This window comes from Neoarius graeffei, chromosome 3, assembly GCF_027579695.1.
Source record: "Neoarius graeffei isolate fNeoGra1 chromosome 3, fNeoGra1.pri, whole genome shotgun sequence".
Classification (NCBI taxonomy): Eukaryota; Metazoa; Chordata; class Actinopteri; order Siluriformes; family Ariidae; genus Neoarius; species Neoarius graeffei.
In genome coordinates this window covers 80,283,368-80,302,096 of record NC_083571.1, presented here as the reverse complement: position 1 = coordinate 80,302,096, position 18,729 = coordinate 80,283,368, and the positions used below count along the sequence as shown (strand labels likewise).

At 40.9% G+C, this 18,729-nt stretch overlaps 1 protein-coding gene across 5 annotated transcripts in view; it reads right to left on the bottom strand.

The window, feature by feature from the left end:
* Positions 1-13,920, bottom strand: part of pde4dip (phosphodiesterase 4D interacting protein) — a 162,706-nt gene extending 148,786 nt beyond the window's left edge. For 4 of the 5 annotated variants that reach the window (XM_060917437.1, XM_060917442.1, XM_060917441.1 and 1 more), the window contains exons 1-3: positions 13,497-13,920; positions 4,954-5,006; positions 3,445-3,515 (exon numbers count right to left, since the gene is read on the bottom strand). In XM_060917437.1, coding sequence (XP_060773420.1) covers positions 3,445-3,515; positions 4,954-5,006; positions 13,497-13,540 — 168 coding nt within the window. In that variant the 5' untranslated portion in view covers positions 13,541-13,920. Of the gene's footprint in view, positions 1-3,444; positions 3,516-4,953; positions 5,007-13,492 lie in introns of all 5 variants that reach the window. The other variant, XM_060917440.1, reaches the window with a different exon arrangement.
* Between the last annotated feature and the right edge of the window lie 4,809 nt (positions 13,921-18,729).

Below are 18,729 nucleotides of genomic sequence, written 5' to 3'. Positions count from 1 at the left end.
AAAACACCACGGTACGTCTCTCCCATACCGAGCTATGGGCTAGATTAGCTCTGAACACTATATTATCATTATCAACAATGACTGTCTCCATAATTTACTCTGCATGGTGGCTCTGACCCTTTGATGAAGGCTACAGATTTACTGCATGTCCCTGGCTTCAATTAAGCGGTCTGGTCTTACTCTCTCCCTCCGTCTGCACAACATATAAGAACCAGAGAGATGACAGAGACTGGTGCATGCAGTGTAATGTGAACACTGATAGATCTTAAAACCTGCAACCAACAGGAGGTGCAAGTACTCATTATGTATATATATATATATATATATATATATATATATATATATATATATATATATATATATATATATATATACACACAGTACTGTGCAAAAGTCTTAGGTCCCCTATTTTTTTCATACAAACTTTGTTATAGATTTCTATTTTATGACTTCTACACTGGCACGGTGGTGTAGTGGTTAGCACTGTTGCCTCACAGCAAGAAGGTTCTGGGTTCTAGCCCAGTGGCTGACGAGAGCCTTTCTGTGTGGAGTTTGCATGTTCTCCCCGTGTCTGTGTGGGTTTCCTCCGGGTGCTCCGGTTTCCCCCACAGTCCAAAGACATGCAGGTTAGGCTAATTGGTGGCTCTAAATTGAGTGTAGGTGTGAATGTGAGTGTGAATGGTTGTTTGTCTCTATGTGTCAGCCCTGCAATGACCTGGCGACTTGTCCAGGGTGTACCCTGCATTTCGCCCATAGTCAGCTGGGATAGGCTCCAGCTTGCTCATGACCCTACACAGGATAAGTGGCTACGGATAATGGCTGGATGGACTTCTACATTATCGAGTCGGTACAAAAACATTTTAGAGTCCAAATGTTCATTTTCCAGCACAAATTAAATGTTACAGAACAAAAGATGTTTGCATCTGAGCAGCATATTCCATAAGAGAGCACGTTTCAGATTAAAAAAGAAAACATAATGAAGGCTGCTGGGTTTTGGTGCAAAATGAAGAAGCGAGTGTGACAGTCAAAGTGTCCAGAAGAACTGGGGCTGCTTCTGTAAGACGCTCAGTAAAACCTACAGCTCAGTTCCTTATCAAACTGCACTCACTGTACCTGAGACTGTGTTTGTTTGTTTTTTTAAAGCTAGGGGTCGTCTCACACCAGATACTGACTTTGTTTCATTTATTATGGCTTACTGCTGTTTATAGTATTTTTTTTTTAAATGTTGAAGCATTTCATTTCATTATTTTCAAGTTATTTTTGGTCGACAGCATTTCTTTATATGTGCCTAAGACTTTTGCACAGTACTATATATATATATATATATATATATATATATATATATATATATATATATATATATATATATATATATGTGTGTGTGTGTGTATGTACACACACACACACACACTCTCTCTCTCTCTCTCTCTCTCTCTCTCTAAATGTCCTCCCATGTCTCTCTGTCCCCTTCCCTGACCCCCTTTGTGTCTTTCCTGTTCTGTACGATATTAGAAATGAAGGCAATTTAGACCAAGCATATCAGGTATCACGTTCATGTCAGAGAATAATAACCCAGCAATCCAGACCAATTTGAGGAAGCTGGAGGAAAGCGAATGTAATGGTTGAAAGGGGAAAAAAGCGCTGGAGGGCACGGAAGGATTTCCATATGTATAAGCTGAGAAGAGGATCCACACACAGGGTTACATGTTATACGAGTCATTATACGCCTCCTCTCTGGATCAGTTGGTTTGAGGTTAAGCTATCCACAGGCAGGAATAACCATCTTAGAAATACAGATGATCAGAAGTACATTTTGCGATGCAGAAATGAGTATTACAGCTGCTGCTTAAAAAGGCTTGTGCTTAAAAAGTGACCTAATTTTGCATGAATAACAAACAAAAATGAAAGAAGGATACTAACGTGAGCTTGAATGCTCCAGCAACATTCAAGTCGAAGTAATTTTATGCTTTCTGTCTGTACCCGAAAGCCACGCTGATTACGACAGCTCAATGTAGAATGGTTCACGGCCAGGCCGCAAAAGCAAGCAATAATCTGGTCTTGACAGAGCCTGTCAAAAATTCATGCTTCCTGGCAAACCTTTGTAATAAGGGCAAAATAACAGATTAACAACTATAATTTGTCCTAAAGTTTTAAGAGACAAAATTATACGCAAACCTTCTCTTCATATCAGCCGAAATGTTTTTGTGGTCACCTCCAAAGGTCCACCTCTTAGGTAGCCATATGCTTTCCATATGCATATTTCTTAAACACAGCAATAAGTGCTATTTGAGAAAGCGTATTTTGACTTTTGATTTTTTCCCCCCAACTAGTTCTCCATCACACCGCAGAGATGTTTGACATTTACAAATGGTATTTTGGCAAGATTGTGTTTCTTTTGAGCTAGCGGAGGGAAAGATTGTCTCTTTACCCTGACAGATCCATAGACTGTAGGTTACAGACTGAACGTGTCACATTAGCTCAAGCCAAATCAAAATTCCGCTCTATCATCCAGCAGGATAAAATCACTGCTGTCTATTTATAGCATCTCACACACACACACACACACACACACACATGAACTAAAACACTTATCTGTATGTGTCCATGTATGTGTGTATGGATAAAACTACAGCAATGTGAACATTTCTGAAACAGAAATTAATTACTCACTCGAAAGGTTTGTCAAAATAATGAAAATGGAAGTTCATGTTTTTGTCTCTTCTGCACAAATAGGACGACGCCATGCATATATTTCTGTAATCATGAAAGCAGTACAAAGAAAAGAAAATAAGATCGACGCACACACACATTCACGTTCCGCCAAAAAAGAAAAATTGCACCCTTCCACCAAGGGCTCCAGCAATTGAAGGGAGCACCACTGAAGTTATATCATAGCCATAATACGCTGGCTCTCTTCCCAGAAGGCATTCTGCATGCAGATCCAGTCATGTGTTCAGTGCATTAGACCTGGCTGATCCCCCTCTGTTCAGGAGACGTCCCTTAGAACCCAGCTGTGCATTCTACGGAATCCAGCTGTGAAGGTCATAGCAAATCAGACCCATTTGGTTAGGCATATTTGTGCAAGTCCATTTGCTGGGAAGCTGAAGGGAAGCTGAAGGGATTCCAGCAATCTTTCATTTTGAAGCTGAGTTTGAGCAGAAGTGACAAGATTTGAAAGAACTTGCCAGTGCTGATATTTTACTTTTCACCATGTCTTTTGGGTATGGAAGTAAAAACGACTCACTAAATGATGAAATGCAGCTGATGATACTGATCGTGTTGAACGTTTTAGATCAGGGACGGATTTTCTTTAAAACATCAACACAAGTGCCTCGTTGTTGCAAACCGTGAACTTGGAAGCTCTGTCTCCACATTTGCTCTCAAAACATACAAGACTGTGAAAACTCACACACTGGATGCGGAAAAGCAGATACGAGAACTTACCTTCTCAAACTCCCTCAGGCTGTGGGTCTGCAGCAGCGGAGGTCCTTTCTCAGTTTCGTCACTGGAGAATTCTGTGTGGGAAATATATTTTCTTACTTTGTGATATTTCACAATTCTATCCATCCATTATCTGTAACCGCTTATCCTGTGCAGGGTCGCAGGCAAGCTGAAGCCTATCCCAGCTGACTAAGGGCAAGAGGTGGGGTACACCCTGGACAAGTCACCAGATCATCGCAGGGCTGACACATAGAGACACACAACCATTCACACTCACACTCACACCTACGGTCAATTTAGAGCCACCAATTTGCCTAACCTGCACTGTGGGGGAAACCAGAGCACCCAGAGGAAACCCACACTGGGAGAACATGCAAACTCCACACAGAAAGGCCCCCGTCAGCCACTGGGTTCGAACCTAGAACCTTCTTGCTGTGAGGTGACAGTGCTAACCACTGCACCACCAATTGTAAAATTATAATATTTGTTTGCAGTTGGTTTCATATCTACTTGTATCTGACCATCAGTAACACAACAAACCACAAACTAGATTTACTGTAAGGTTTCGCACAAAGTTTACTTGTTGTCTAGCATGCTAATAACCAGTACTCTGCCAATATCACCAAATGTTTCCGTTCAGTCGTGTTAAATGATTACATTTGTAATGAACCACCAAACTAAAGCACTTTTAAGTGGGTGTGGATCAATGCAACACAAACAAACCAAAACAACAAGTTAATCCACTGATTACAAAAGGAAGTGTGTGTACCAGGCGGCACCCCAATGAATATTGTAATTCCTTTCAGATTTATGTACACAATGGTACAACAGGACACAAAGGTCAGCTCATCATTCATGCACACATCTAGTTTTCTATAAACAGAACCAGGAGTATACAGCCGAATAATGCCAAACCATTAAAAAAGCCACTAGGGAAAGTTCCAGGAAGGGCCTCAATGGGCTACAATGATGTGTTTCTTTTTTTCCTAAAAAGGAGGAGAAGAGAGGTCCCTGGGTGCATAATCACGGCAGTATTGGCAGAGCAGGGATTTCTTACAGTTCTTTAAAAAAAAAAGCCCATACAGAGACCTCATTAGAACTTATTAAAGGTCTTTTTAATATGTGCCAGTGATGTGTACTGGAAGTGCGCCTAGCGCTCGACCATAGCCTTGTGCAAGGTAAAGAATTGCTGCACAGTGTCAGGCCAGAAAAGTGACTGTATTAACGAGCGTTATTTAGTAGAATTTTCACACAAGTAACTCTTAACCATTAGCTTATTACCGAAAGTACAAACGCATACTGGCAAAATTACAGTGGTAGGACAGGAATGTTATTCGGTGTGAAAATGAGGTGAGAGAGGCAGAGAGAGAGAGAGAGTCTGGAAAAGTGACTGAGTGCATGTGAGAAACGTGTAGGTGTGAAATACCATCACTTCATCTCTATAAAGGAGTGGCCGCATGGAAGAAGTGAAGTGCAATGTGAATAGAGAAGTCAATGGGGCTGAAAACTCACCATTCATATGAGTTCTGCTCTTAGGAATGGCCTCACTATTCCCATTGGAGTGTCTGGGAAAAAAAATTAACATAGTTATTCTCTTAATCTTGTTTACTTTCTAGTAATAGCAGATCCTTTTTTGAGCAACATTCTCCTATTTATGTGAAAAAGCCACTGGAGTATCTGTCATGACCCAAGTCTTACTGGAATTGCATGTTTTTTTTCTTTCATAGGCCTCTTCTATATACACTGTAAAAAAAGAATAGTTGAGAATACTTGAAATTTCAAGGCAACAGTCTGCATTAAGAATTGTATGTTTTGCCAATGATGTGCCCATGATAATCCAAACTATGATAAAACTGTTTATCTTTATTAAGAATTCTTAATTAAGTAAATTTTCAATTCCTCATTCTGCCAACATAGATTTCTCTTTTTGCTGAACAGTGGCATTCACAGTAGTACAAAAAGGCAATTGAGGTTATCAGACTTTTGGGGGGGGCTTTTTTCACCTTTATTTGGATAGGACAGTGTAGAGACAGGAAATGAACGGGAGAGAGATCAGGAAATGACCTCAGGTCGGAATCGAACCCAGGATTTATGGTACAGTGCCTTAGCCACCTGAGCCACGACACCATACCCATGATGTGGGTTTTAAAAACTTTATTTCAATATTGAAGTTTTGTAATTGTGTAGAACAATGAAAAAAGGCATGTATAGTTTAATGATAAATTGTGACAACCTCAGGGGTGTCGTGGCTCAGGTGGATAAGGCGCCATACCATAAATCCGGGGACCCGGGTTCGGTTCCGACCCGAGGTCATTTCCCGATCCCTCCCCGTCTCTCTCCCGCTCATTTCCTGTCTCTATGCTGTCCTATCCAAATAGAGGTGAAAAAAGCCCCAAAAAAATCTAAAAAAAAAAATTGTGATAACCTCAATTGCCTTCTTGCACTACTGTGAATGCCACTGTTCAGCAAAAAGAGAAATCTATGTTGGCAGAATGAGGAATTGAAAATTTACTTAATTAAGAATTCTTAATAAAGATAACAGTTTTATCATAGTTTGGATTATCATGGGCACATCGTTGGCAAAACATAAAATTCTTAATGCAGACGGTTGCCTTGAAATTTCAAGTATTCTCAACTATTTTTTTTTTACAGTGTAGTTATAGAGCTATATAGTTACATTATACCTACAACCTCTTTTCAATTCTTCTATATTCACATCAGACATACTGTATGTGGACACCTGACTATCACACGCATATGTTCTTGTTGAACATACCATTCCAGATTTAGTCCCCCTTTCCTGTTATAATAACCTCCACTCTTTGGGGATGCATTTGCACTAGATTTTGCAGCATGGCTGTGTGGATTCATTCATTCAGCTATAAGAGCATTAGTAAGATCAGGTACTGGTGTTAGATGAGGAGGTCTGGGGTGCAGTCGGTGCTCCAGTTCATCCCAAAGGTGTTTGGTGGGGTTGAGGTCAGGGATCTGTGCAGGACACTAGAGCTGTTCTACATCAACAAACCATGTCTTCATGGAGCTCACTTTGTGCACAGGGGCACTGTTATGGTGGAACAGGTTTGGGCCTCTATTCTATAGACGTTCTATACAATTGTGTGGTTCCAACTTTGTGGCAATTGTTTGAGGCCAAAGAACCACATATTGGTGTGATGGGCAGGTGTCCATAGACTTTTGACCATACAGTATGTGTCTGAATAGAAACTCCTTTGACTCTATGTCTCATTTAGGTCGTTATGGAGGAAGCTCAGAAATCTTTCAGGATCATTAAATAGTACATTATGAGACTTTTAATGATGATGCTAATGTACTCTCTTCTATATGAGGAATTTATTACAAATATCTTTCAGAAGTTTTTCTCTATGGATGTAATATTGCCAACTTTTCACCCAGTCATGCTTTTGTTAAACCTGCTTATGTTTTAGCATAATCTTGCCAAATAAAAAAATTTAGAAATCTTTCTTTTCTAGTAACCTTAGCTACCAATATGATTTTGAGTTTGAAAAGCGTTTGCTAGCATGTCAGGTGGAGCGTCACTGACTAGCTAGCTTAACGTTAAACCACCATGATGGCACAGCATGCGTTCATTTTGTGAATCCAGTAGGTTGCTTCAGAGGCTTTTGTAAGTGTTGTGGCAATAATATAACAATGCATTGACAGAAAATGTACTTTTAATACTTAAGTATTTTTAAAATCAAGTACTTCAGTACTTTAACTTAAGTAAAAATTTGACTGGACAACTTTCACTTGTATCGGAGTCACATTTGACCAGTGTGATCTGTACTTTGACTTAAGTAATGAAGTTGGGTACTTTGTCCACCTCTGAGGCCATTATCAACGAATGGAGAAAATGAGACACCACACTGACATTATCAAGGACAGGAACTTCCTCCAAAATTGATGAAAGGGGAAGAAGAAAACATATCAGGGAAGCTGCCAAAAGAACTCTAGCAACATTAAAGGAGCTGCAGGAATATCTGGGAAGTTCTGATCACCTCTTGCTTGTGATAACAATCTCTTGTCTGAGCTATGGGTAGCTGTCAACACTATGTGACAAAATGTTTTATGATCTGATGAGACCAAGGTAGAACATTTTAGGCATAATTCTCCAAGATAAATTTGGCACAACAAAAATAAGACAGCTGATCACCCAAAAAACACCATGCCCGTGGTGAAGCATGGTGGTGGCAGCATCATGCTATGGAGCTGCTTTTTTTTCAGCTGGGACTCTAATCTAGTCTATGGAATCATGGGTAGCTTTAAATACCAGTCTATTTTGGTAAAACTGTGGCGAGGATTTCATACTACCCTGAAATGCAAATATGACTTTTGGGATGAAGAGAAAAACAATCGTCACAGTGTATTGTTACAGTGAGCAGCATGCAGAAACTGTGCCATGTGGAAATGCAATGGATATCTGATAGAGATATTTATTTGGCCTGCTTGCAACTTGTTTTGAGTAGTTTCAGTTAAATCCTTGAAACTTATCTTTGCTTGCACATCTGCTCTCAGTTTTTCATAAGGTTATCCTGCTCAGTAATTTTCCATCACCTGTTGAAGCTACCCTATCACACTCAGCCAACTCAGCTTCCTGAAATTAAATCTTCCAATCATATCACTATACCACACTCTTGAATGTAGATATATATACTCATGTTTGTCCTACAATAAACTGAGAAACATCTCTGAACAACTGTGTCTGCATCAGTGATTGTTGCTCCCGGATATCCGTGAGGCAGAATCTCCTAGGCAACAGAAAACTTATATTTCTAGATCACTCATACTTTATCAATTCAACCTTCTTCAGTACAGACAAATCATAACTCATCAATATCAGTCACTGGGTGACATTAAGAGAATGGCAAAATCATCATTTCTTTGTTTTGTATTTTGTTCAAACGCTAACCAGAATGCCAATGCAAAGGGATTACATTACACACAATTTAATGATGAAATCATGCCATACCACACTGAAATCCAATAGGCGCCTTTGCTTTTCTGCAAACGCTCTATCGGCTTATTTTAATTTTTTGAAATGTACATACTGAAATCGTGCCACCAAGAAATGTAAACACTCTCCATTCAGCATCCAAAAAGTCACGATTGCATTTCAGGGTAGCATGAAACCCCCTCCATAAAAAAAAAAACCCTGCAGGCCTCCGTGAGACAGCTGAAGATGGAGAAAGAAAGAAAAATCACCTTCCAGCACGAGACTGACACAAAGCATTAATCCAATTCAATAAAGAAACGGCTTCAGAAGAAGATCAAAGTTTTGGAATGGCCTAGTTAGAGTCCAGATCTAAATCCTATCAAAAACCTGTGGAATGACTTAAAGAGGGCTGTGTGCAGGAGATCCCTTCACAATCATATATCTGGAGCATTTTTTGCAAGGAAGAGTGGAATAAAATGGCCAAATCAAGATGTACCAAGCTGGTAGACTCTTACTGAAAAAGACTGGAGTACTGCATGACAAGCAAAAGGTGCTTGTCATGCACCATTGCGATGCGAGTGGACCCCTGCCTGGTCACCTGGATCTCCAGCTACCTCACTGACAGGCCGCAGTACGTCAGGCTGAAGGACATCACATCTGACACTGTAATTAGCAGCACTGGAGCACCCCAGGGCACGGTGCTGGCCCCTCTTCTCTTCACCCTGTACACCGTGGACTTCTGCTACAACTCGGAGCTGTGTCACATTCAGAAGTTTCCAGATGACACAGCCATCGTTGGGTGTATCAGTGATGACAGAGAGGAGGAGTATAGGAGCCTGCTGAGGGACTTTTCTGTGTGGTGCAGCAGGAACCATATGTAGCTCAACACCTCGAAGACCAAGGAGCTGGTCATTGACTTTGGGAGGTCCAGACCAAGGTCACGACCAGTTCTGATCGAGGGAGTCGAGGTGGAGGCTGTGGATTCCTACAAGTACCTCGGGCTGTGGCTGGACAGCAAGCTGGACTGGACTTGTAACACCAATCACTTATACAGGAAGGGACAGAGCAGGCTATACTTCCTTAGGAGGCTGCGGTCCTTTAACGTCTGCAGGAAACTCCTGTGGATGTTCTATCAGTCTGTGGTCGCCAGTGTCCTGTTTTACACCATGGTGTGCTGGGGGGGGCAGCACATCCAAGAAGGACACATCCAGGCTGGACAAACTGATCAGGCGGGCTGGCTCTGTGGTCGGCATGAAGCTGGACTCTCTGGTGATGGTGGCAGAGAAGAGGACTATGGACAAACTATTGAACGTCATGGACGATGCCAGTCACCCTCTGCACACCATCATCAGCAACCAGAGGAGCCTGTTCAGTGACAGAATGCTCCTTCCCAAGTGCAGGACGAACAAACTTAAAAACTCCTTTGTCCCTCACGCCATCAGACTGTACAACTCCTCTCTGGGGGTGAAGAGGGGTGACAGGAGGACAGAGGATGGGAAGGAGCAGTAGCTTAGCCTAGCCTAACAATAAGCAATACCGGACAATGTGCAATAAAATGTGCAATATAAAGTGCAATATCTTTCCTGCTTCCCCCTCCCCACACACACGCACACTTACCCTAACCCTACTTCTCCCCATCCCCCTTTCCTCTCTTCCCCATATCTTATTCTTTTATATTTGTATATGTAAATACTTAATTTATTTTAATTTATCTAGAAGTTTTTCTCTATTTCTTTTCTCTGTTTATCTGTAATGATGCTGCTGGAATCTTAATTTCCCTGAGGGAACCCGCCCAAAGGGATCAATAAAGTTTTATCTAATCTAATCTAATCTAATCTAATCTAATCTAATCTAATCTAATCTAATCTAATCTAATCTAATCTTTAACAATGTATTAGTTATAGGGTGTGAATACTTATACGACCAGCTTATTGCAAGTGTTTTCTTCCCCCCCCCGGATATTTCATTTTTTCTATTTGTTTTTCACTTGGAAGTTGTTGGTTTCACTATTTCACATTAAAAAAGAGGGAAAAGATCTGATATGATTAAGCTTGGTATCATTTTTTACGTTACAGTAACCTGGGACATTATAGACTCTTTACATCCACTGCATCTCTTTAAAACAACTAACTGTTCGGTCAATGTCATAGATTTAACCAATTATTATGTCTGTATATTGATAGATTTAAAGCAAATACTGTACTACTATAATATGATTTTAAAGAAAAGGATTTAATGGATGCATTTTCACATCATGTGCACACTGTTATTGTCTCAAGCCACTCTTCTCTCATGAGTGTGAATCACTCGGCTCTAAGCATGACATAATTACTGTTATAGGTTGGAAATTTCAAGTTACAAGCTGAAGTCAAATGTAGCATTAGCTTAGCTGAATTACATTTTTTAAAAATGTGTTACTTTTTTCTTCAGCTCCCAGGATAGCGTCTTCTCTCCTCCTGTCTTCCTTGGATCTTGGAAACTTGAAGCCTGCTGAATGATTTCCTTTCATTGTCTCCTTATCATTGTCTTATTATTATTGGCTCATTTTCATGCAGCTTCGATGAATCACGGCCATCAGCTCAGTATCGCTGCTGCAAGTGAGAACTCGGTGGAGGACATGAGTCAGATAACAGTTCCTTTGCTTCTGCATGTCACTTGTCTCATGACCAAACATGTGACTGGACATGTCTTATTTTTGTCGAATGATTGTATTCCTCAGAACTGAATATAATGTTTAGACATGCTAGTGCAACTGTGTGTGTGTGTGTGTGTGTGTGTAAAACACACATACAGTTCATTCTTGAATTCGGGGTATATTTTGCGTCTCCGAGATAAACCTTTTGTTATTTTCCACAAAAGAAATCTTTATCCTGTTCTACAGGGTCGCAGGCAAGCTGGAGCCTATCCCAGCTGACTATAGGCGAAAGGCGGGGTACACCCTGGACAAGTCACCAGGTCATCACAAGGCTGACACATAGACACAGACAACCATTCACACTCACATTCATGGTCAATTTAGAGTCACCAGTTAACCTAACCTGCATGTCTTTGGACTGTGGGGGAAACCGGAGCACCCAGAGGAAACCCACGTGGACACGGGGAGAACATGCAAACTCCACACAGAAAGGCCCTCGCCGGCCACTGGGCTCGAACCCGGACCTTCTTGCTGTGAGGCGACAGCACTAACCACTACACCACCATACCGGCCCTTATTTTATTAACTGTTATAAAATCAACTTCATAGAAAGTCTATTTCCTGTATTATGTAAAATTTCAGTCATAACAAATATATTTTTTATCCACCCCGATGTTCTTGTCAACTCTGTTAATGCTGTTATAAAACCGCATAAAATACACAAAGAGGTAGCACGGTGGTGTAGTGGTTAGTACTGTTGCCTCACAACAAGAAGGTTCTTGGTTTGAACCCAGTGGCCAACGGGGGCCTTTCTGTGTGGAGTTTGCATGTTCTCCCCGTGTCTGCGTGGGTTTCCTCCGGGTGCTCCGGTTTCCCCCACAGTCCAAAGACATGCAGGTTAGATTAACTGGTGACTCTAAATTGACTGTAGGTGTGAGTGTGAATGGTTGTTTGTCTCTAGGTGTCAGCTCTGCGATGACCTGGCGACTTGACCAGGGTGTACCCCACCTCTCGCCCGTAGTCAGCTGGGATAGGCTCCATCTTGCCTGTGACCCTGCACAGGATAAGCGGTTAGAGATAATGGATGGATAGATGGATAAAATCCACAAAGACTTTTAAATCATACGCATGACACCTGCACCAAGAGATGTCACTTCCTCTGGCAGGAAACTTCTGAAAAGCAGTGAGGTATGTTATGTTTCTTTGGTCATTAATTTGAAGAAAAATGTTGAGGATACACCAAGAGTAGATTAATTATTCATCAAATCTATTATCGTGATATCGAAGTGAATCTCTTATTCATTTTTTAAAAACAATAATATGATTCAAATCCATAAAATTCTGTTTTTATACATGCCTTGTGGTAGCTAGTTTGAGGAGGTTAGCATGTGGAGTTAAGAGACAAAATGGCGGGAAATGTCAACCCTGTTACCGTCAATTCTGGCCATGGATCGCCCAGTTGAGCGACAACAGAGTTGACGACGACTAACCGTGTCAACACTTGAAATGTAACCGCAATTATAGAATAGGCCATATTCATGTGGCGTTTAATATCAAATAACAACCCAGTAGACATGGCAAACAGAGCTGAAAAATGCTGCACTAATCTCAATAAAGATCTCTCCTGTCTTCCTTTTAATTATGTCGTCCTCAGAGCCGATTGAGTCACGACAATCACATCGTAAATGTGGCTTGTTGAGATGATAACAGCCACCAGACGCTGTGAAAATGTGTCCATTAACTCATCTGCCTTCGATCTCAGAGTCAATGAAGAGCTTCACACTAGCCTTAATTTACATGAGCCATATCAGAGCTCGAAAAGCTAGAGAAGATCTCATTTAAAGAATGAGAAGAGAAAAAGAACATCAACAGCTGACAGAAAGAGTGTGTCAGTTGTCTCAGGATGTCTGCTGATCCAGCCTCTCAGGTATGAGTCAGCATGTATATGTGTGTGTGAGTTAATTTTTCATCAGATCTTCTTCTCCCCACAAATAAAATCATCATAAATCATAATTTCAGATCACCTGCAGAACACTCGAGCTGTAAACCCTGCCAAATAAAACCAAATACAAAAAAAACAAAAAACAGTGCTGTTGCATTGAAATGTCAAATCTCACAGAAGACTGTCATCAGTGTGTGTGTGTGTGTGTGTGTGTGTGCGCACTGAACAAATATGGCTTTATCTCTTCTGGCAAATATTTCAGCAAGTAAGAACTTTTAGAGTTCAGGGTGAGCGCATAAAAATTATATAGAGCTTTTCTGCACAAGTATATACTTCTTCATAAGGTTATCATAACATCTGTATTCTTCACCCCCCCCCCCCCAAAAAAAACCCTTCAGAATTGTTTCTTTTTTCCCCTATTACTGCCCACAAACAGCAATGACAACCCACACCACAGCAATTAAAAAAAAAAAAAAAGCCATTTTGTCTGAAGTCATGTTCAGAGTGCTGACGGTAAATGTCTCACCTGCCTCGGTAGAGAAAGCCACTCATCTTCGCTGAATCCAAACCACATGTGTGAAGGGTTGAATAAGTGCAGACAAGACCAAGCTCCAGCTAGGAACTCCTTTAGAGAAAATTGCCTTCGCTCTGATCTCAGGCCAGTCCTTTATAGGAGATTTCTTTATTCCAGTTCCCACTGACCACGCAGGCTACACACACATACACACAAACACACACAGAGTATGTACAGCCTGACTTTCTCACAGGTCAGCCGAGTAGAGATGGTCAACTGACGTGGCAGATTCAGACCTGAGGGCAGCTACAGTCCTGGCAAGCTTCGCTCTCACACATACACACACGTGCCGAGGGGTAAACAACAGTGAGGTGAAGGCAGGCACACACACACACACACGCACATGCTCACAGGACGCCTGGCTCTCTCTGAAAGGCTGATCTGTTCTAGCATGTCTCAATAGACAGGATTCTCTCTGTGTAGGTGTGAGTGCAACCCATACAGGGCCTTCTTGCTCAGGCATGAGAGTCAGCCATTTGATTATTCACCGCTGGCCGTGTGTACTGGGGGTGGAGAGATGAAAGGGAGAAGAGAGACAGGTTCAGGCAGGTTTGTAACAGATAAAACACAGGGTTTATGCACATTATCCTCCTGCCTGTGATGCGGATTTCTTATGCTGCTCTTTTTAGGAACAGACCCACAGCACCCAGCTGAAGATACATTAATACACACTTTAGTGATTTTATATGGTGAAATGGAAGAAATTACAGTATATATACCATCTTTTAACACACACTGCAAAATAAATAAATAGATAAATAAATAAAAAAATAAAAATTAGGAATCTTGAATGTGGTCCAATATATCTGATATTTCCTATTAAGATTACCGCAAACTAAATATAAGATCATTATGTCTGTAGGCAGGTTTCCATTGTAGTTTTACACAAAATAGAAACGATATTTAAAAATTTTCGACCAAACACAATTGCGAATGTTCTGTGTTTCCATTAAAGCTCTACGAAGGTGACAGTGTCGTTTTTTTTCACTATACATCTGAAATAGTGTATTAATGAGATGCAACCCTGACTTACGCACAAACCCGAACTCTTTACTTGTAAAATGAGGCTGAAACTATGCATTATATCACACTTGTACGGAAAAAGGTGGAAATGTTGCCGGAAACACCCGAGCTGGGGGCGGCACGGTGGTGTATTGGTTAGCGCTGTCGCCTCACAGCAAGAAGGTCCTGGGTTCGAGCCCCGAGGCCGGCAAGGGCCTTTCTGTGTGGAGTTTGCATGTTCTCCCCGTGTCCGCGTGGGTTTCCTCCGGGTGCTCCAGTTTCCCCCACAGTCCAAAGACATGCAGGTTAGGTTAACTGGTGACTCTAAATTGAGCGTAGGTGTGAATGTGAGTGTGAATGGTTGTCTGTGTCTATGTGTCAGCCCTGTGATGACCTGGCGACTTGTCCAGGGTGTACCCCGCCTTTCGCCCGTAGTCAGCTGGGATAGGCTCCAGCTTGCCTGCGACCCTGTAGAACAGGATAAAGCGGCTAGAGATAATGAGATGAGACACCCGAGCTGCTTTCCAAATGGTTTCCGTAAAGTGTGAGGTCACTTACAGTACACGGCCATATTCGACAAAATGGATCATAGCGCCAGCGACATTTCTTCACTGATTTCCTCAAGTATTTCGGACAATGACACGAATAGCGATGATTGCATTACCTTATCGATTCGAGCCTTGTGCAATTCCTACAGAAGAAAGGAACACAGAAAAGTCCTCTGGGAATGACGGGTCAGAATCGCAGCACCAGCGACTGTGTCAAAATTTGACTGTGTCAAAATTACTGGTAAGGGTTTTTCTCAATATATTCTCAATAAAATTGCTCATTAATGGTACAAGCTGTTGTTAGTATATTTCCAATAATTATTAGAAAATGTTTATGATGTATTTAAAGCGACAAATTAATGGAAACGTTAGATATATATCATACCGAAATAAGTATAGTCGTTTACTTGTAACCGGAAGGCCATATACTGGTATTCTGTCACCTAGGTCTAGGCTTTATACAAATCACAGTCTTCAACAGAGAGGATGTTTTTAGATTTTTTTTCTACGATTACTAATGTGATTACACACAAGTGAATAATATTTATAGAGTTGTTTTAGTGAGTCATTACCGAGGCTTTTTTGACAACACTAAGTCAAAGCAAGACACCCATCATACAACAAACATCAAGCTGCTTAGCTGCATCAGCAATTATTACGTTTATGCCCAAAGGAACTCAAAATAATGTATCACACTTAATTAAAAGTTAGGGAAGCCATAAAAAGCATTTTCTTACCCTTTGAACTTCTCTTTTGCGGACTACTGACCATGTTGTCTCATTTGTCTTGTCCGTTTTTTGGCTGAAGATTGTGGGAACCGCATCTGGATTCAGCACTGGCTTGTATGGTATTCCTAATCCCCGGTGCATCCGAGTTGTTTGAGTGAAACAATTTTCTTCAAAATGTTCCGAGCACATGAGCTGCGAATGTGCTGTTTTTGCACCCGAAAGACCATTCCAGTCACTCTGTGAGAGGTCTGTCCCTGTGCGGCAAATGGCATTTATCCATTACCTTCTTACGTTTTTGTCCTTTGAGAATTGATGCAGGCGAGTTTTTTCACTTCTGCCATTGTTGCATCCTCCCACACAACACTTGGATCCAACCATTACCTCAAATAAGCTTAAAAAATGTGAACGCAAACGATCCTCACTGTTCTTATTTCTCTTAATTATGGCGGTGTGTACTGTGAGTGACGTCACCTGTCGGGGGCTTACGAACATTTCCTATCATCAACTGAGCAGCGATACCGTGTAAAATATGCGAAAGTAATTGGCTAACTAAAGTTGTTTACTGTCGTAAACGGTCAGACAATGGGCTCTTATGTGCTTGAAAACCACTATTTGTTTGTTTAAAATAAGAAAAAACAGGTAGAGTAATTGTCATCTTAGTTGGCCTTTAAGTGATGTTACGCGATTAAAGCTGGTTTTCTCCTCTCGTGATAGCTCTTATAGAACGCTGTTTTTTTTTTTCAGAAAAGTAGCATTTCCATTTGCTCTTCGTGTCATGTCATGTGACTTAAATGTGAAAAAATTTTCCGTTTCAATTTTGTGAACTGTTGCTTCATTGAATCATCTGAGAAACCACCTCATGTGTTTCCATAACTCATTTTTTTAGTTCGCAGTTTCAAAGCAGGTTAATGGAAACAAGGCTACTGAGTCACTTTAGCACAGTGCAATACTTTGTTTTGTTTACAAAAGTATGCACATTTTGGATTCATATTTCTGTATATTGTACTTATTTTTATTCTTTTACTCATACTTGTTTAAATAAGGTTGACAGTTGTTGCTCTTGTGTTTTGTGTGCTCTGTGCCTTATAATGTGCATGTACTGTAAATAATTTATGTGAGCTTTGTCATAAACATGTACATGAGTTTGCCTTGACATACTGCGCAAATGACAAATCAACATGCCTTGACACGACAACACACACAGGCAAGTTCTGCTCACACCATATTACAGTAGATATTTTCTAAGCAGTAGCCGAGGTTCATTCCAGAGCAAAGAGAACAAATTCCTCGAAGCTCAGTTTGTGTGTTCAACGTCTTCTTGGCATGACATTGTTACGCAACCATAAAAACATCAGTAAGTAAAAAATAACCATCTGCCCTCTCTTGCTCCTTCATCCACCTCTTATGAAAGTGATAGTAAAGTCACTTCAGTCACCAGCCCATGATGGCCAGCTTTGTGTGTAATTCTGCCTTTGGAAGCCGGGCTGTGAAATCTCACTCTTCTTAACTCCAGAGAATGGAGGTATTGTATGTCCTCAGCTGCTTTAAAGCATTATGAACTGTAAGAATGCTGAGAATGAAGTTTGCACTGATCTAAGATCAGTTTTATTGCGCTCATAATAATAGTTAGATTAAGGCTAGTCTGGACAAACGGGAAGTGGAAGCTATTTGGAAAAGCCTATAGGTTCTATTTTTTTCTTTTTGTAACAGTTTTTTTTTAAAGGAGTGTACACGTGTGCATGTGAAATCCAGGAGCTACCGTGACCCTGTAATTACCAAGACGTCGGTCTGTACTGTGCAGCCAAACTTCCAATGCAAGTCACAATGTTTGAACAGCTGTGGCATGTTTTACAGAAAGAAAATCATCAGCAAAATCAGGGTTCTTACACTCATACATGTCAACCTATACGGAATGTCCGTATTTTATACGGATTTGATTCAATAAACGTAGTATACGGGCGTACAAATAAAGTTATACGGATTCTTTAAAAAAAACTTCAATATTTATTTAGAGTTATAATCAATTTCCTCGATGATAAAAGAGCGCATAACATTTACAAACGTACTGTACACCACAGAAAGCACAGACAGCCAGTAAAGAGTCTTATGAAATCGCGCGTTATCTTGTGGTAGCAAGACTTCGTTCCACTTTTGATCATGCGCACACCGCATTGCGAGAATCCCGCCAGCCGTGAAGTAACATTTTGTTTGAAAAACGTATTTCCACCTGAGCGACTTTCAATAGCGACTGAAAAGATTGTGAATGGGCACTCCAGCAAAGAAATTCAAAACACAATACAGCGGTAGGTTTCTCCCTGAATGGAAGGACCTTTTCAATGGCATAATCCAACCAGCAGCCTCCAAAAACAACGCATACGCACACTGCACACTGTGTGTGCGTGACATCAAAGTTGCAGCATCAGGAGTGTATGATGTGAAAGAACATTTCAAATCGAAACTACATCAGCGGAATGCAAGCCAAAGGCAAAATCAGCCACTGATGACAGTATTTACGCGCTCAAAACCTGATATGCCAACAACTGGAAAAGACAGAAAACACAAGGTTAGTGGGCGTTTTAGTTCAAGTTAGGCAGTGCTCTGTTTACCCCACAGTAATGCTGACTGTGAGAGAGTTTTCTCTCAAGTCAGGAAGATACACACAGAGAGCAGAAAGAACCTGAATGCAGACACACTGACCTGGCCTACTGCAGTGTAAGAGCAACACAGACATTTGCTGTGACGTGCAGCCTAGTGAGGTATTGGTGCAGAGTGCTAAAAAAGCTGTCATGAAGTACAATTCAGAACATTAGAGTGACACTTTGTGTTTTTGTCAAACATTGGAGCTTTGTATTCATTCTGAAGGTTTATTGTTATTAATATTGAATAAAAAGTAACTGGGATATATCATTGT